General features: G+C 34.6%; 1 protein-coding gene across 1 annotated transcript in view; it reads left to right on the forward strand.

The window, feature by feature from the left end:
- LOC144444613 (syndecan-4-like) overlaps positions 1-18,714 on the forward strand; it is a 79,558-nt gene that overhangs the window by 24,626 nt on the left and 36,218 nt on the right. Inside the window, exon 2 of the mRNA XM_078134098.1 lies at positions 14,116-14,314. Coding sequence (XP_077990224.1) covers positions 14,116-14,314 — 199 coding nt within the window. The remainder of the gene's footprint in view (positions 1-14,115; positions 14,315-18,714) is intronic.

The raw sequence follows: 18,714 nt of genomic DNA on the forward strand, positions 1-18,714 counted from the left end.
ACAATTTTGTCCTCATTTGCATACATGTAGGGAGCTGCAGTGCAACTGCCACTGGTGTATTATATGTGCACCAATGCAAGTAATTACTGTAATAATTCCTGCTATGGTGAGTTGCCAAAAAGAAACCCCAGAGTCCTCTACCACATTGAAATCATTATCTGCTCAAAGAATACTGAATGGTTACACAGATTTGATATTAAACTTGTACAAAAAAAGTTGACACAAAAGAAAGAAATAGGAAAAGCCAGTATTAGTTTCATATAATACAACAATGTATATATACATTGTATGATACAGACTGAGTATAAAAGTATAGAGGTATAAATTACACCACTTGTTTATGCCAGACTGGAGATAGAAGTGTAGAGTTCCATGTGTTTTATCATATACTAGGTAATCATGTATTCTGTACGTATTTCTATCACTTTATCTCCAGTCTGTCTCCAGGGATTAGAGCAGAACTATGTCTCCTATGTCAGCTAGTATTGATCCACCAATTTCAATCAGGACATCTTATTTATCATGTGATTATTGACCTTTTCAATTGATGCATGATCTTGATGCACCAATGCTACCTGGTGATTTGTAAACTTAGTCCATGTATGCAAACTTATTCTGTGCTTCTATGATTTAGTACCATAGGGTGATGTAGATAATTAGCCAAGTGAACTGTAAAATTCAATTGTATTACAATGTGAAGGACAGGAACAGCAGTCACTAGGCAGGCAGGCAAGCAGGTTGGCATAGCACTTTTAATGTAGACAGGTTGGTTTCCTACTGTATCACGTGCAAGGTGGACAGGTTGGTTTCCTCTTGTATCCCCTGCAAGGTGGACAGGTTGGTTTCCTCTTGTATCCCCTGCAAGGTGGACAGGTTGGTTTCCTCTTGTATCACCTGCAAGGTGGACAGGTTGGTTTCCTCTTGTATCACCTGCAAGGTGGACAGGTTGGTTTCCTCTTGTATCACCTGCAAGGTGGACAGGTTGGTTTCCTCTTGTATCACCTGCAAGGTGGACAGGTTGGTTTCCTCTTGTATCACCTGCAAGGTGGACAGGTTGGTTTCCTCTTGTATCACCTGCAAGGTGGACAGGTTGGTTTCCTCTTGTATCACCTGCAAGGTGGACAGGTTGGTTTCCTCTTGTATCACCTGCAAGGTGGACAGGTTGGTTTCCTCTTGTATCACCTGCAAGGTAGACAAGTTGGCTTTGTACTGTATCACCTACAACAAGGTACATGTACATGTAGATGTATTGGTTTCACTTAGTACATTGTAATTCTAGAGGATTTGGAATGCTTCATAAGCTTGACCAAATGACATTATATTTTTGTGAGGTGTAATACACACTATAAATGTGACATCAAAACCCCATTTCAATAAAATTTAAAGACAAATTAAAAGATCCAATTAGAAGAGTAAAATCTCAGTAACAAACCAGTAAGAAGTTAGTCTATAAATGTGCAAAATGCCATGAAGTCCCATGATATATGTATTTCATTAAATTTTAATGAGAAGTGTGATGGTAATGGTAAACATATACATGTCTGTAGTACAGGTTGATAAGTAGTGGACATTAAAAATTAACATTGATATTGGATAGAAGGAGCAAATGTGTGTATGCAGGAATGATAATGAAATGTCTCGTATATACTTTCCATTAAATTTTAACACAGTAAGACTAACAGTATAACAGGTGCATGTTGCCAGATGGACGGCTTACATGTACTGTAGGTACACATAAATGGTTGCAACTTGCTGTCTCTCAACTTATTGAAATCAGCAACATTTTTGTAGTTTGTGTTGTCAGTATACTGATGCAAAGTGCATGGCATTGACTTATGAATTAATGTATGGAAATATAAGTATATTGGGGACCCTTTGGGACGCCCTTTGTATACTGTTGAACAATGGATAGAAATCACAGGTTTACTTGCCTTTGAAAATGGATTTAGAATTAGGTAACCTACACAGGTATTTGTTAATGTTGGTGAGCAAAACCATAGCAACTACATGTATTTTCAATTTGTTTAGTGTATAAATTTATCTCCATGGTCATCTTTGGGGCCTTCACACCTTTTAAAAGAAATGTGCCATGTTTTATCCTTGAAATCTTTAGTGAAGTTTACCATACCTACAATGTACATGTAAATGTATGAGTTAATGTTTGCAAATAATATGGTAGATGCACACTTAATTTGTATGCTATACAAACAAAACTAGTCATTTTCAAGGCTAGTATACTTCAACTGAGGTTTTGCATGTCTACTCTTACCCTTGAAAATGACAGTATTGAAATGAACATGCCTTCACGTAATTGCAAAGAAATACATGTACTACTTTAGGTGCAACAAAAAGTGTTACTGTCTTAATAAGCTGGGACGATAATACTGACAATGTATTGCTAGGCACTTGATGTATATGTATCTCCATGGCATATCTTGTATTGTCACTATTGATTACTCTGTGGGGTGGTAGAAGGTGTGTCTTCCTGAAATAGAAGTGTAAATTTTGTTCTAGTGACAATTTTCCAGACTCTCATTTAAAGGCAAACATGGCCACCAAACAAACACTGTCTATACTAAAATAACCACCTACAATGTAATGGTTCTCAGGGTCATCGCACCTTTCAAAAGTAATCTACCATGTCCTGTCCTTGAAATTAATATAAGTAATTAGTATATGGTGATAAATGATGTGACAGTACCATGAATGAAAGTTGGCTCTATGTGTTTAAAATGTAATGTGATATGATACACAAATGTACTGTACTTGTGGGAAAAATGATGATGATGATGATGATAGTGATATTGATGTTGATAGCAATGATGATAATGAAAACAGTCATGACGAAAATTATGGATAATGGTGATAATAATAGTGAGAACAATGTTGCTATATCATGGAATGTTGTTTTTAATATCTTAGTCTTATAAATTGAACAGCTTTGATAGGAGTTGAATTTTATAAAAAAAAATAATTACAAGACAGCAGAGCATAACATTTCCTTCTATATCTGTGTCTTAAGTCAAGATTCCATTTTTTTCATTCTCATATTGAAACACCAGTAGCCTAGTAGAGTACAGTAGCTTGATTTGTTTTCTTTAGCCTGTAATTTACTTTAGTTTGGCATGTTAAATTTACCTAATACACATGTATAAATAAAATGTGCAAATCATGTACATGTTATACATACAATGTAGCAAGCATATATATCATAATGTACATGTGTTCTTGTCTTGGTACATGCACAATACAATACTCTACGGGACAACTTTTGTTCAAAGTTATTGACCCACTCACCATTAAGGGGACCCAAGTGATTGTGTTTCCACATACATTTAGTTCTTTTTCTCTCCTTAATGGATGTGCCAGATACAAAGACTTCGTCCTGAGGCTATCTACGCTATCACATACTGATACATGTACATGTAGGGCTGATGGGAGAGGTTGTCTCACAGCCATAAACATGGTGATATGACCTGGACTCACTGTATCTGCAGTGTAATTGGATTGTAATGTGATCAACCTGTCTGTTTTGATTCATGTCATATGAATATAATATTAGTTACATTTATGTTATTAGCATGGTTATTTGTCAAATGGGATAATTAAGAGCATATGTATAAATGTTTTATTTCTATCAACTTTGAGCTAATTCTAAACATTTCAGCTGTCATGGCTATATGTTGTTTGAAGTACCCATCACATTTCACATGCAGAAATGGTGTGTTGTTTGAAGTACCCATCACATTTCACATGCAGAAATGGTGTGTTGTTTGAAGTACCCATCACATTTCACATGCAGAAATGGTGTGTTGTTTGAAGTAACCATCACATTTCCCATGCAGAAAATGTGTCAAGTAATGCACACAATTGCACAACGTTTGTTATCAAACTAGAAATTCGGGGTGAGGGGAGATGTGCCAATGTTGAAGGCACATTGGAGTGGTGGAGGTAGGACTCAGAATAAGATGGAGGGGATAATAGTTAGACTTCAAACACAGACTAGATTATCATGATTCTTCATTTGCCCGAGAGGGATAATTAAATGCTACTTTTGCAGCCCTTTATCTGACTTCCTTTAGTAAAGCAGTTACTATTATTCAGACATTTTGTATTAGAGTTATTATTATTGACTTATTGAATGATCACTTAATGAAAGCTATTTAAACCTATAACATTTAATAACCCTCATTATTTAATATCTAATGATATTCATAGGCTGTTATAGTTTGAAATGTAGTACCTACATGTACACAGTACATATACATATACACATACATTGTACTTGTACACGCAGACACACACATAGACACTGACATAGACACACACAATATGTATATAATACTGTGTTTACTTCAGAGATTTGTGGTGGTTACTATGACAGATTATGTTGTCTGACAACGCTCAGGGTTATTATGTGTTCATACTTTTATTGCCAGTCAGCACATTCATAAAGGTAATATTCACATGATGATGAATCATAAAGCAACCTGTTACATGTCATAAATACTAATACAGTGGTTTAAACATATGCACTGAATTCTCAAGGACAGGAGGAATTACATGTAAATATTGTAGATAATTATTACATGTAGTTACTATATTACAAATGTATTGTTTTAGGCAGTATCCATATTACAAATGTATTGTTTTAGGCAGTATCCATATTACAAATGTATTGTTTTAGGCAGTATCCATATTACAAATGTATTGTTTTAGGCAGTATCCATATTTTGTGTTATTTGCTTCAGGATTTATATTTGGTAATATGGTACCCTTCCCTTCCATCCCCACATTATGAGAATAAATATAATAAGTATGATTTTAAAAATAAATATATAAAACATGGATAATATATCATGGTTGCCTATACCAAATTCAGATTTGGAAAGAAGCAGTGTTTGCCACAATATTACTGTTTCAAGAAAACTGTCCATAGCTACTGTCTTTGTACCTTTGTATAGAATACAAGTTGGTTAAGCAGCCATTTTGAATTATACCGTAAAATATTGTAACTGCATTTATATCAGGGGGCAATACATTCTCATAGTATTAGTGGTCTTTACTTTTCTCTCTCTCGAAATCAGATATAACTGACTAGATTGAATCTGTATTGTTCCAAGCACCTGTAAATATCAATGTCATGTGACATCAAGTCAGAACTTGCTCTGTACAATAATGATAGAACAATTTCTGAATATTAGTAAATCTTATGACAGCAACCAACACCATATTAGAATTTGAAGTTCTAGATGCCAACATGGTCTAAACCATAATGATTCCATATAGGGACTAGACTGTGTCAAATTAAACATTAGTAAATTGCATTTTCACTGAAGCTTTCACAGATAGACAGCAAATCTCTTTAGTCCTAGATATTCCCTCAGGTAAAGCTTTTCTTGGAACTTTAAGAAAATCTGATGTACATTTATAGTGTAGAACTGTGTAAAGAATATGGGTGTGGTTTATGTTATCTGAATTTATTCACTACATCAAAATTGATCATTATGGTCTACTTGCATTTTGTAAATACTGCTTGTCTATACTTGATTGTCTTAAATCACAGACTCAATACAAAAATGTTGTACGTTAGTGTTGATTACTTCATTATTCAAGAGCCAATTTATAGGTGAAAAAATAAACACAAAAATGTAAAATTATTAATTTCACTCAGATTTTGCTAATATCTGTTGAATATAATCTCAGAATCTCAGAAAATAGAAATATTTACATGTAGTTCTAATTATAATAATAAAGCAAACAAGCTTGGCATTGCAAACAAACAAACAAACAAACAAACAAACAAACAAAATTGTTCATAAACTAAACTGTATGTGACATTGTGGCCAGGACTAATTTCTGAAAAGGTCAAGATGTTTAGGTTGGAAGTTTTACTTTGTTGAAAGAGTTCAGAGAGGTATAGAAAATGCATCTATTAGTATTAGATAAATTATTGACAAATGCTTCCATCTATGTGTCTGATTTGTTTAGGGAAACCTCTGCAATTAGTGTAGCATTTTACCTTTAGGAAACACCCAACAAAGAAAAATATATACATAGATACATGTACAATGTTTACTGAATTTACTTATTGAAAAAGTAGTTCAGGTGGTGTAGTGATCTGTGAGCTGGAGGGAGGTCAAAGGGCATGCACCTCAGGGGATATATCATTTCACAGCTACCATACACTGCTACGCACCATATACTGCAATGTTGGTGGGATTGAATGAGTGCCAACAAAATGAAAAATGGGCTACAATTACATTGTAGTACAAAATATAACCATGTCATACAGAACAAGGCTAATGCAGTCATAGCCATACTATACTATAGAATACATGTAGGACAGCGTGGATTTCAGGCTACAAATAGCCATACTATACTGTAGAACAGGACAGTATGGATTTCAGGCTACAAATAGCCATACTACAGGACAGTATGGATTCCAGGCTACAAATAGCCATACTATACTGTAGAACAGGACAGCATGGATTTCAGGCTAGCCATACTATACTGTAGAACAGGACAGCATGGATTTCAGGCTAGCCATACTATACTGTAGAACAGGACAGCATGGATTTCAGGCTAGCCATACTATACTGTCGAACAGGGCAGCATGGATTTCAGGCTAGCCATACTGTAGAACAGGACAGCAGGCTACAGTCAGTGGTATGTTGCAGAACAGCATGGATTCTAAGTTACAAATAGCCATGCTGTACTGTACAGCATGAAAGCTTGGATTCTAATTTCTAGACTTCTATGACCCAGTGATATTTCTGATAATTTGTGAAATTTTAATATCAAGCAGAGGACTTTATAAGTACACTGTATCGGAGTCATAGTACAGGTTACCACTGTACGATAGTATCTATAGTTAGTTGTAGGCTACTGTAACATCTACACTGTGTCAAATCTAATCTTTTCAGTTTCAAGCCTTAGACAGTATAGAAATGTATGAATAGAGGTAGAATTAGATGAAACAGCTGTGTGATTGCCACTAGAGGAATTGCCATTCAGGTGCTATCTACAAACATTGATAACTACATGCAGTGTCAATACACCTGTCATGTGATGACAAATTGGAGTGGAACTCCACAACTCCCTGCGCATTTAGTCCAATTAAATTTATAGAGCAAACGTGCCGTATGCAGAGTCTGGTGACATTCAGTAATGCTACAATTGATTTTAAGCTCTGAAAAGATCGGACATTAAAAGTTTGAAGTGATTAGTTCTATGAGGTATAATCTAGGTGACTGTAACAAGCACCGCCACCACAATAATACATTTATCAAAGTTTCAAGTGTTGGAATCCGTGTAGTAAAGCAGTACAGCTAAGATTTATAGTCTATAAACAGGCTACAAGTATAGATACAGGGTGGACTGGAGTATACCGCGGTAGTCAGTAGTATAGATACAGGTTGGACTGGAGTATACCGGTAGTCAGTAGTATAGATACAGGCTGGACTGGAGTATACCGGTAGTCAGTAGTATAGATACAGGCTGGACTGGAGTATACCGGTAGTCAGTAGTATAGATACAGGCTGGACTGGAGTATACCGGTAGTCAGTAGTATAGATACAGGCTGGACTGGAGTATACCGGTAGTCAGTAGTATAGATACAGGCTGGACTGGAGTATACCGGTAGTCAGTAGTATAGATACAGGCTGGACTGGAGTATACCGGTAGTCAGTAGTATAGATACAGGCTGGACTGGAGTATACCGGTAGTCAGTAGGATAGTTGGGTGGATCAATGAAAAGACCAGATAGTTATACATTGATATTCAACTAGGGATCTTGCATGGGAAAATAAAATGAATTAGTCGCTGTCAATTGTTAACAGTGAATAGTGTCAATAGATTTGTCATGGTCACTGTCACCAGTAGCTGTCAATTGTTAACAGTGAATAGTGTCCATAGATTTGTCATGGTCACTGTCACTAGTAGCTGTCAATTGTTAACAGTGAATAGTGTCCATAGATTTGTCATGGTCACTGTCACCAGTAGCTGTCAATTGTTAACAGTGAATAGTGTCCATAGATTTGTCATGGTCACTGTCAGTAGTAGCTGTCAATTGTTAACAGTGAATAGTGTCCATAGATTTGTCATGGTCACTGTCACTAGTAGCTGTCACTTGTTAACAGTATATGAATAGTGTCCATAGATTTGTCATGGTCACTGTCACTAGTAGCTGTCAATTGTTAACAGTGAATAGTGTCCATAGATTTGTCATGGTCACTGTCACTAGTAGCTGTCAATTGTTAACAGTGAATAGTGTCCATAGATTTGTCATGGTCACTGTCACTAGTAGCTGTCAATTGTTAACAGTGAATAGTGTCCATAGATTTGTCATGGTCACTGTCACTAGCAGCTGTCAATTGTTAACAGTATATGAATAGTGTCCATAGATTTGTCATGGTCACTGTCACTAGCAGCTGTCAATTGTTAACAGTATATGAATAGTGTCCATAGATTTGTCATGGTCACTGTCAGTAGACTAGTAACTGTCAATTGTTAACAGTGAATAGTGTCCATAGATTTGTCATGGTCACTGTCACTAGCAGCTGTCAATTGTTAACAGTATATGAATAGTGTCCACAGATTTGTCATGGTCACTGTCACTAGTAGCTGTCAATTGTTAACAGTGAATAGTGCCCATAGATTTGTCATGGTCACTGTCACCAGTAGCTGTCAATTGTTAACAGTATGTGAATAGTGTCCATAGATTTGTCATGGTCACTGTCACCAGTAGCTGTTAATTGTTAACAGTATGTGAATAGTTTCAATAGATTTGTCATGGTCACTGTCACCAGTAGCTGTCAATTGTTAACAGTGAATAGTGTACATAGATTTGTCATGGTCACTGTCACCAGTAGCTGTCAATTGTTAACAGTGAATAGTGTCCATAGATTTGTCATGGTCACTGTCACCAGTAGCTGTCAATTGTTAACAGTATATGAATAGTGTCCATAGATTTGTCATGGTCACTGTCACTAGTAGCTGTCAATTGTTAACAATTGAATAGTGTCCATAGATTTGTCATGGTCACTGTCACCAGTAGCTGTCAATTGTTAAAAGTATATGAATAGTGTCCATAGATTTGTCATGTCACTGTCACCAGTAGCTGTCAATTGTTAACAGTATATGAATAGTGTCCATAGATTTGTCATGGTCACTGTCACTAGTAGCTGTCAATTGTTAACAGTGAATAGTGTCCATAGATTTGTCATGGTCACAGGCCACTGTTTATATCACAGTCTGCCATTTTAATGGTTGTGTTTCAGTCCTTGGTCATTGCATAAGTGTATTATCTTGATTCTTATCAATGGAGCCGTTAAGGATTACATGAGAGGTTTTGTTCTCGGCAATCTTTTTCTAAAGCACTCTCTACCAGGCAACTGTTCTCATACCTCAATTTTTATCCAACTCAGAACTGGGCTGTTAAAAAGGGAATGTTAGTGTCATATCTACTTTGATGTTTCTATTTGAAATCAAAGGATCCTGGTAATTATATTTTATGTACATAATGCTACTCTACTCTGTAAAATAAGTGTAAGTTTGTGTTGCCATGGGGTCCATTCAATACTTCACTTTACTTATAAATTTAGAATTTTAACACCTGTATATGTATAGTTGTATTTTGAATTGTTCTTGTACCTATAACAAAATGTTAATGCCCATATAAATAAAATTAATGACAGCTATTAAGATTAATGAGAAAAAAAATTGAAAAAAAAGGTAAAGCTATTTTTTGAGTAGTGATTTTTAAGGACCATTTAGTATCTGCTAACATTCCAAGTTACAAAAGACAATTGATGCCTGAATGTCAGGATACACCTAGAGGGTGGGGGTTTTCAATCATAAATACACCTATAGTTGTTGTTGTATTGTTCACCTAAATACAATGACTATGCTTTGTGAGAAAGAAACTACCCATTTCATGGTTGAGTGCTTCGTCATCCAGTTAGCACAAAACGTGAAGTAGGACAACTGTGAGAGTAGTTCATCACTATGGACGCTAGAGGCAACAAAATAAATAATTGAAATATGGACTGTGTTCTTATTCTGCCAGGACTGTCTTGTAACTTAGATTTTGATCTGGTAACTGTTTGCTGTTGCCATGCTTCATAAGGACCCTCATAGTCATGAAAGAAAAATATATTATTTTGACCATTTTGAAGCAATTATGAGTTATGCTTTGAACTCTCATCTTCCATGTATATTTTGTTAGGGAAATCAGGCTATAGTGCCAGTGTGATGCAGTTGCAATTATAAATAGCGCCACCAGTGGTCATAACTAAAATTCTCTTGTTTATGTTATGCCCGGAACTACATTGTATACTAAAACATTTACTAGAACAGCATTTACTAGAATGATACATGTCAGCTGAGCTAGAATCTGTCAAGTGGTTACTGTCACAAGTTTGAATATTTAGGCCAAACTGCATTTACTAGCGTGATAAGTTGGGCTAGAATCTGTCAAGTATATCATATACAAATGTAGTATAGCTTCAGTACAGGAAACTTTTATGTTGTTTATAACCAAACCAAGGTCCAACACTTTTATACAAATACAACAACCGAATTATAGTTTTATTTTGAATCTTTGGCATGAAATACAAATTATGTGTCGTGTCAAATGCAGCACTTTTGACATATTGCTCTCTGTTATGTTCATCATAAATTAGTTGATAACATGCAAATGTGCACACATTGAATGTTTCCATTGTGCTCAGTGAAAACAACCAATGAATAGGAAGTGAGCCCTCTAGTGGCCATGAGGAAAAACTGCTGGTTTCATGTCTTTAACTTATCATAGTACCATAAGTTGTTTGTGATGTGAGAATTTGATATCCATATATTAATATTTAAAGTGGGGTTATGTCTTCAATCTAGTAATGTCAATATTTATGAAAACTAATTTTGTGAGACCACTAGCAATTTTAGAGTTTAGTTCTATGTACATGTGTATAATACAAGAATGGTGGTTGTCTATGGAGTATGAGACAACAGACACACAGTGAAAGACAGAGTGTATGAAATTCAAATGTGATGGATTCTTAGGACTTCATATAAGATTAACTTAAGACTTGCCTGCTGTCTTTATTATCACAGATTGCCATTTCTGTTTTATGTTGGCCAAATAGTATTATCAATCTAGCATAGTCTAAAATAGATGTAGATTTTAGGAGTTTTAATTTCTGAAGTCCAAGTTTGCTCCTTTGAAGGAAAATCGCAACACGCCACTAATAGTAATACAAATTATGCATACATATACAGCATGAATAGAAAAGAAACCAGCTATGTGATTTGAGATGGTTCAAATAATTGAAATTTTGAAGGTCATGTATATTGTTAGCATGTACTCCAGAGTAGAATATTGTGTATATGTATTGTTGGCACAGCTGTTATGTGTAATCATGGTAATGTGATCCACTTAGTGTGGATTCTAATCTGGAATTCAGATTTAAATTAGATTACTGGACTACAAGTTAGCTGACATTTAGCTTAACTAGCTTAGTCATGCAACTTTGAACATTCTATTCCTGGACGTTTGATCTCTATGATTTGATTCTAACTTGGTGGCCAACCTCTAATGAGAAGTTACTATTGTGTATAAAATGTGGGTATGGTCCCAAACTCTTATGGTCCTAGTTTTAATCATAAAATTATTTGTATTTGTCGTCATGGTAATTCACAGGCTTGCTTTTTCATTTGTATTCATGCCAGATAGTGAGATAGCCTCGTCTAGTCTGATAGTGATGTCTGGGCATGGTGTGATTTTAGATTCTTAGAGTTCACTCCAGGGTCTATGTAGTGTAGTGCAGTGCAATGTAGTATGTAGTACAATGTAATGTAATGTAATGCCATGTCATGTCATGTCTTGTAATGTAATGTAATGTAATGTAATGTAATGTAATGTAATGTAATGTAATGTAATGTAATGTAATGTAATGTAATGTAATGTAATGTAATGTAATGTAATGTAATGTAATGCAATGCAATGCAATGTAATGTATTTCATATATTTTCTGTCTTCATGACATACAATTGTCAAGAAGTTGAGAATTGATGTTGATGCTAAATCAGTTGCTCACATCACCACAACCTGCACTGCTGTGAATTAATTGCTTAGAGTCTACTGAATTCGATGATTTTGTCTGCTTTTTGTCAAAGAGGGAATTCATTGAAGTTGATATACTTAGTATAGATTCTTGGCCAGTAAAGTAATCACCCACTATTAATCAACTCTAACAGATTTGTGATATGTCATTGTGACCCTAGTGCTATATGATCCATTTCATGACACTCTTGTCACTTACTGGAGAGGTTGAGCACCAAACTATCATACTTTAGAAAGTGTAATGTACAGCAGTGACTACCAAATTATACCACAGTTGTGATTTGATTGTGAACTTTAACATACTGGCAATGATAGGACTAGAGACTGGGGTGACGCAATGATAGGACTAGAGACTGGGGTGATCTCCATGTACACAAATGAAAATAATTGATATGTTTACATACATGATAATTCAACATTATAAAAGAACTGTCTCGGGATAACATTTTGGAGTTATCGTTTATAAAAGTAGAGGGGTGTCAGGTTGTTGACAGTAATTAAAATCACAAGAAAAAACAACATTTCTTATTGTTTAGGTTGTTTACATACAGTTGTTGGTTAGTGAAACACATGGCAGACATTACAACGTAAGATCTCAGTACAAAGATTGACTTTACAACAGTTATTCATATATTGTTTATTTATACTTCCAACACCTGTTTGCATTGCCTTGTTTGTTAAACACAGACATTTGCTATTTGCTGAAAAAAGTCAACATTGTATTGTTTGCATACTTCCAATATTTACCTTATTAAATTATAGAAAGTTGGCAAGTTATCAAACATGAAAACAATGGACATTTTAGATGAACTTTCCTGTAGACACTTACTCTGGATGTGAGTGGAGGTATAAATTGTAACAATACTGTATAGGGACTAGACTGTGAGTGGAGGTGTAAATCTTAATGATACCTGTATAGGAACTAGACTAGTAGACACTGTGCTATGCTTTCAGACTGCCATGTAATCAATAGCATGGTTATCAACCTTTCATGTAAATGGTAGCTTTTAAAAAGACACATAACTACATTTGCTTTTCTTAGTTTTGGGGCAGAACATATGGAGTCTTTAAATATTTCAAACTCACAGTCCAGAATTATTACTGTCCTACAGTGGAGCCATATGAGTTATTCTTGTATTCAGGACCGACTTTTCCTATAGCTTTGTCAGACAACTCTTATTTCATTCTATAGCTTTGTCAGACAACTCTATTTCATTCCCAAATTTTAATCCTAATCCTTATAAAGTGTTGTAAAATGGATATGACCCCAGGCTATGTTTCTCCTTCCTTCCTAGAATGAAAAGTACAATAGATTTCCACAATTGATAGCACATCACAGCTTTACTTTGAATACAGCTCTGTGATTGCCAGTTTGACATTTGATACTATAACTAGAAATAAAAACTAAAAGTAATCATAAAATTGTAATGGCGATAGACAAGAATTATTTAACAAGTGATAGGAATTGTTGTGAATTTGGTAACAGCATTGCACAAAACCCATGAATTTAAATAATTGAAAACACCCCATGAAAGATGTTAGTTTCTATGGAAACAGGGCTTTATATATGTTTTCATTAAGAATTGTGCAGAAGGTGACGTGGTAAAAATACAAAAAATGAAGTTTATATGACTTGATGAGTATTTATCAAAGGATATACATTTCTCCATAGCAACCATTTCCCTATAGCAACCATTTCAGTCTCTTCTTGACCTTTCACCACTTCACCTGTGCTCTGTTTCATAAGACTATGTAATTGATATTTTAGAAATGAACATGAACATTAACATTGCCATTTCAGACAAATTGTATTTGCGTGTTCACTTAAAGTGATTTGGATGTAATTAGATTATTTCTAAATTGTAGAGTCTGAAAATGTCCTTGAAATTAATCAATGCAAATGGTATTAGTTTATGTAAAAATATACACAATAGTATTTGATGGGTGGCATGTCATTAATGTATGTATCATTGACTTTTGCTTTTGAATGGCAGGTCAAAAGACAAGCCAATGGAGTGGAGAGTAATAGCATGTCGTTAGAGCCCGGAGAGTCACATGACCCACCAGTCATAAATATTGATGACAAACCGCCAGGCAGTGGAACAGACGACGCAACTTGGTCAGATGATGAGGACTTTAGTGGTGATGAACCAGATGACGAAACAGATTTTGAGGATGGTTCTGGATCTGGAGGTACAATACTTTCGTTATTTTTAAGTCATTGTGGTTTCACTACCTTTATACGTGTGAATGTGGTTCTCAGTTTATGTTAATTGGTTTGTAAAGGTCTGTTAGCCATTGTTTGGTGAAGGGAAAGATGAATGAATCTGTTCAGGTACGTATGTGTTGTGCTTGGTGTATACCAGATACAGAGTAATGGAGCCCAAAAACTGATTGTTTATGTTCAAATATATGCATGTCATCTTTAATGAAAGCAATTGTATGTTTGTGAAGGAGGTTTGTAAGATATAATCATTGATAAACAGTGAATAACAATACAGTCATCAAACAGGAAAGAAGCCGTATGGTAGATTGGTGTATACATTTGTACAATAGAAAGGAGAGCTTTTGAATGTTGTAATGTATGTGTTGAACTTGTCTTCTTCATTGAAAATAATGTTATGTCTGTGATTAGTTTGAAGTAAATTATTTTAATAGCTGATAAAAAGATGAATAAATACACATCAATCAGGTATGTGTTATGGTTAACATTTATCCACCATATTGAAGGATACAGGATACCTGAAGTACAAGTTATTGCTACATGTATGTCTTTTGTTATTGTGTGTATGTACATGGTAATTATGATTAAACACACATGCTACATTTCAGTTATTGTATAATATATAATATATACAGGTAATGATTTATACATTTATTATTAAGTGTCTGTGTAGAAAATGTGATATGTTAATAGTGTACTGTGAGTTATAATTTTGCTATAGGCAGCCTTATCAGGTACTATTGTACCTCAGAATGACATATATATATATAGTCAAATTATTATGTAAATCCAGAAGGTCACAGATGTACTTGATAGGAAAACCTATTCATTGATACAGAAAAATCCAGCATTGATCCACATTAGGTCAATCAGTGAAATGGAGAGATGTGGTGATGTCACAACGTGATAAACAAAGTACTGCAGTGTATGTAGACTAATTAAAATGATAAAATCAAACTGTAGACTAATTATTATACACATGAATTAATTGCCGGTTCTTATATGTAAACCACAGGCACTTGATTCTATCTGTATGATTTAAAAAAGAAAGATGGATAGTAAAATCATACATCTTGATTCAAGTGCCTGTGATGCAAACTGTGGTGATGTAAAAAATTGATTTTACTGCGAGTCATAATGAAACCATGCAATTTTAGCAGTGTATGCATACTGCCTAATATGACCTTGTAAAGATGTGTTGTCAGTATAGAAAATAGATCCACTCAGATACTTGTCAGTGTAGAAAATAGATCCACTCAGATACTTGTCAGTGTAGAAAATAGATCCACTCAGATACTTGTCAGTGTAGAAAATAGATCCACTCAGATATTTGTCAGTGTAGAAAATAGATCCACTCAGATATGTAATATTTGAATATTAAAATAATAGAAATGGGCCATCTGTCATTGTATGTTAAAGTGTGTTAGGTTACCATGTTATTTACTCTATATCTCTTATATCAAATATGACTACAAGGTCATTCATTCTCACTGCCATATACAGTATATGTAGTCTGCCAGTCTCCATTGCTGCTTCAGTGATTTTGTGAACACAACTGAACTGTAGTTATATGTATGGCAAATCAGGTTTCATTTATACTGAAATGTGTGTTTATTGTGCGTGTGTGCATGTGTGTGTGCGTGTGTGTGTGTGTGTGTGTGTGTGTGTGTGTGTGTGTGTGTGTGTATACATGTTTACATGCATGTGTCTATATCTCATTGTTGGTGTATGTATGCGTACACATTTATAGATTAGGACAGATCATTGAATTTGGGATGAATGCAGTGACATTGTGGTAGTTTGCCCTGAGTTTTTAGTATACATGCAGGAACAGAAATTATTTCAATTTTAAAATATGTGATTATCGGTAGCAGTGCCATGTGAGGGTATGATTATCTGTGTGCATTGTATTACCTATGATTGATTAGGACAGGAAATGTGACTGTTATTACAGTTCCATGCAATCTGAGGAAACTAATACTGTGGCTGGCCTTTAGCTATATGAGGTCAACAGTAGAATGATGGTGTTTTCTTGGAATTTACAGATAAGTTATTGAATGGAGTTGAGGTATTATCAGGTTGGTACTTTGTTGTATGAAATTCTGAGTTTGTATGAAATACTTGATTCCCAAATTTACCTGGCTGTTGATCCCTTTCTTTTCTCTCTTGTCTCTTCTTTCAATAAATTGAAAGACCTAAAAGTTCCTACATGGACATGAACCAAATACCACTAAAACTATAAGACCTAAAAGTTCCTACATGGACATGAACCAAATACCACTAAAACTATAAGACCTGAAAGTTCCTACATGGACATGAACCAAATACCACTAAAACTATAAGACCTAAAAGTTCCTACATGGACATGAACCAAATACCACTAAAACTATAAGACCTAAAAGTTCCTACATGGACATGAACCAAATACCACTAAAACTATAAGACCTAAAAGTTCCTACATGGACATGAACCAAATACCACTAAAACTATAAGACCTGAAAGTTCCTACATGGACATGAACCAAATACCACTAAAACTATAAGACCTAAAAGTTCCTACATGGACATGAACCAAATACCACTAAAACTATAAGACCTAAAAGTTCCTACATGGACATGAACCAAATACCACTAAAACTATAAGACCTAAAAGTTCCTACATGGACATGAACCAAATACCACTAAAACTATAAGACCTAAAAGTTCCTAAATGGACATGAACCAAATACCACTAAAACTATAAGACCTAAAAGTTCCTAAATGGACATGAACCAAATACCACTAAAACTATAAGACCTAAAAGTTCCTACATGGACATGAACCAAATACCACTAAAACTATAAGACCTGAAAGTTCCTACATGGACATGAACCAAATACCACTAAAACTATAAGACCTGAAAGTTCCTACATGGACATGAACCAAATACCACTAAAACTATGACAAGGTTTCAGAAGCTATATCTGTGACTTGTTAAATTAACAGAGGAGTAATACAGAGATATTCATCCCATTGTTTGGAATACTGTCAACTTGAAAATGTTTGCAAAACTTTTATTTCAATAGTCATAAAACTAAAAATAAGTTAATAGTAGTGACTAAAATGCCTTTTCGTAAATGAAGACAATGTATCTGTCTGGTAATTGTTAAAAATTAGTCTTTGAAAACTTGCTGCAATCTTAAGACTGCATAAACATATGTAGGTTTGCAGTATGAAGCAGTGTGTCTTTGAAATACAAGGAAAAGTAATATCAAATGTACACAGGATGGATTGTATGAAAAACAAAATGGTTGAACAGAAGGTATGAAATATTGAGTATCACATATCATAATTTGATGCAATTTAGAGAGTCTAACTAATGATTTGAATTAAATTTTTGTACCAACTATCAAATAAAATACATTATGTTATCTGTTATAGAGATCACAACAGAAAGTAAAACCTAGGCAGATAGAATTCAAAACATGGTTAGAATTCAAAACATGGTTAGAATTCAAAACATGGTGGTAACAGATTTAGGTTGAACACAGCATGTGATGACTTTTGTTCTATGGTTTCATTACCTGTAGAAAGTGTTCATTTAATACTTTGTGTAAAATATCGGCAACAGAAAGTAAAAACCTATTCAGGCATAATTGAAAATAGGATGGCGACAGATTTTGGTTGAACACAGCATGTGATGGCTGTCTTTATAAGGTTTCGTTAAAATTTATATGCAGAAGGAGTTCAGTGGTTTGTATAAAATATCGGCAACAGAAAGTAAAACCTATTCAGACATAATTGAAAATATGATGGCGTCAGATTTTGGTTGAACACAGCATGTGATGGCTGTCTTTAGAAGGTTTCGGTGTAATTTAAATTCATCAGGAGTGGAGAAGTTAGTATAAAATATCAGAAACCCTTATCTTTCAATGCAGAAATGGAGGAATACAGTTGTGTTTCTGATTACAAGAATAGTCACAAGAGTTTATTATAGTTTAAATGAACAAGTCATGGAAAATACAGCTTTATTTATCCCTTGTAGAATTTATTCATGGTTTGTGATATATTTACATAATAATATGACATGTCAGTCATTGTATGCTAATTTCTATTGTTTTCAAGAAATCACTCTGCTCTACAAAGGTGGGGGGGGGGGGGGGGGTGACTATAAATAGGTGGAAAATATGGAGAATCCGCCACACAATGTTTCGTAAAATATTAAATTGACTAAAAATATGGATAATTGAGGAAGCCAGTTCAATTTTTATCAAAAGGAAGAAAATGTCCTTCAGGTAACGGCCTTAAATTGAACAACATTGAAATTTTATTTTAACAAGACATCGTTACTGTCTCTGGTTAAACAGAGTTTACATCTGTCTACTAATTGC

This window comes from Glandiceps talaboti, chromosome 13 (assembly GCF_964340395.1).
Source record: "Glandiceps talaboti chromosome 13, keGlaTala1.1, whole genome shotgun sequence".
NCBI lineage: Eukaryota > Metazoa > Hemichordata > Enteropneusta > Spengelidae > Glandiceps > Glandiceps talaboti.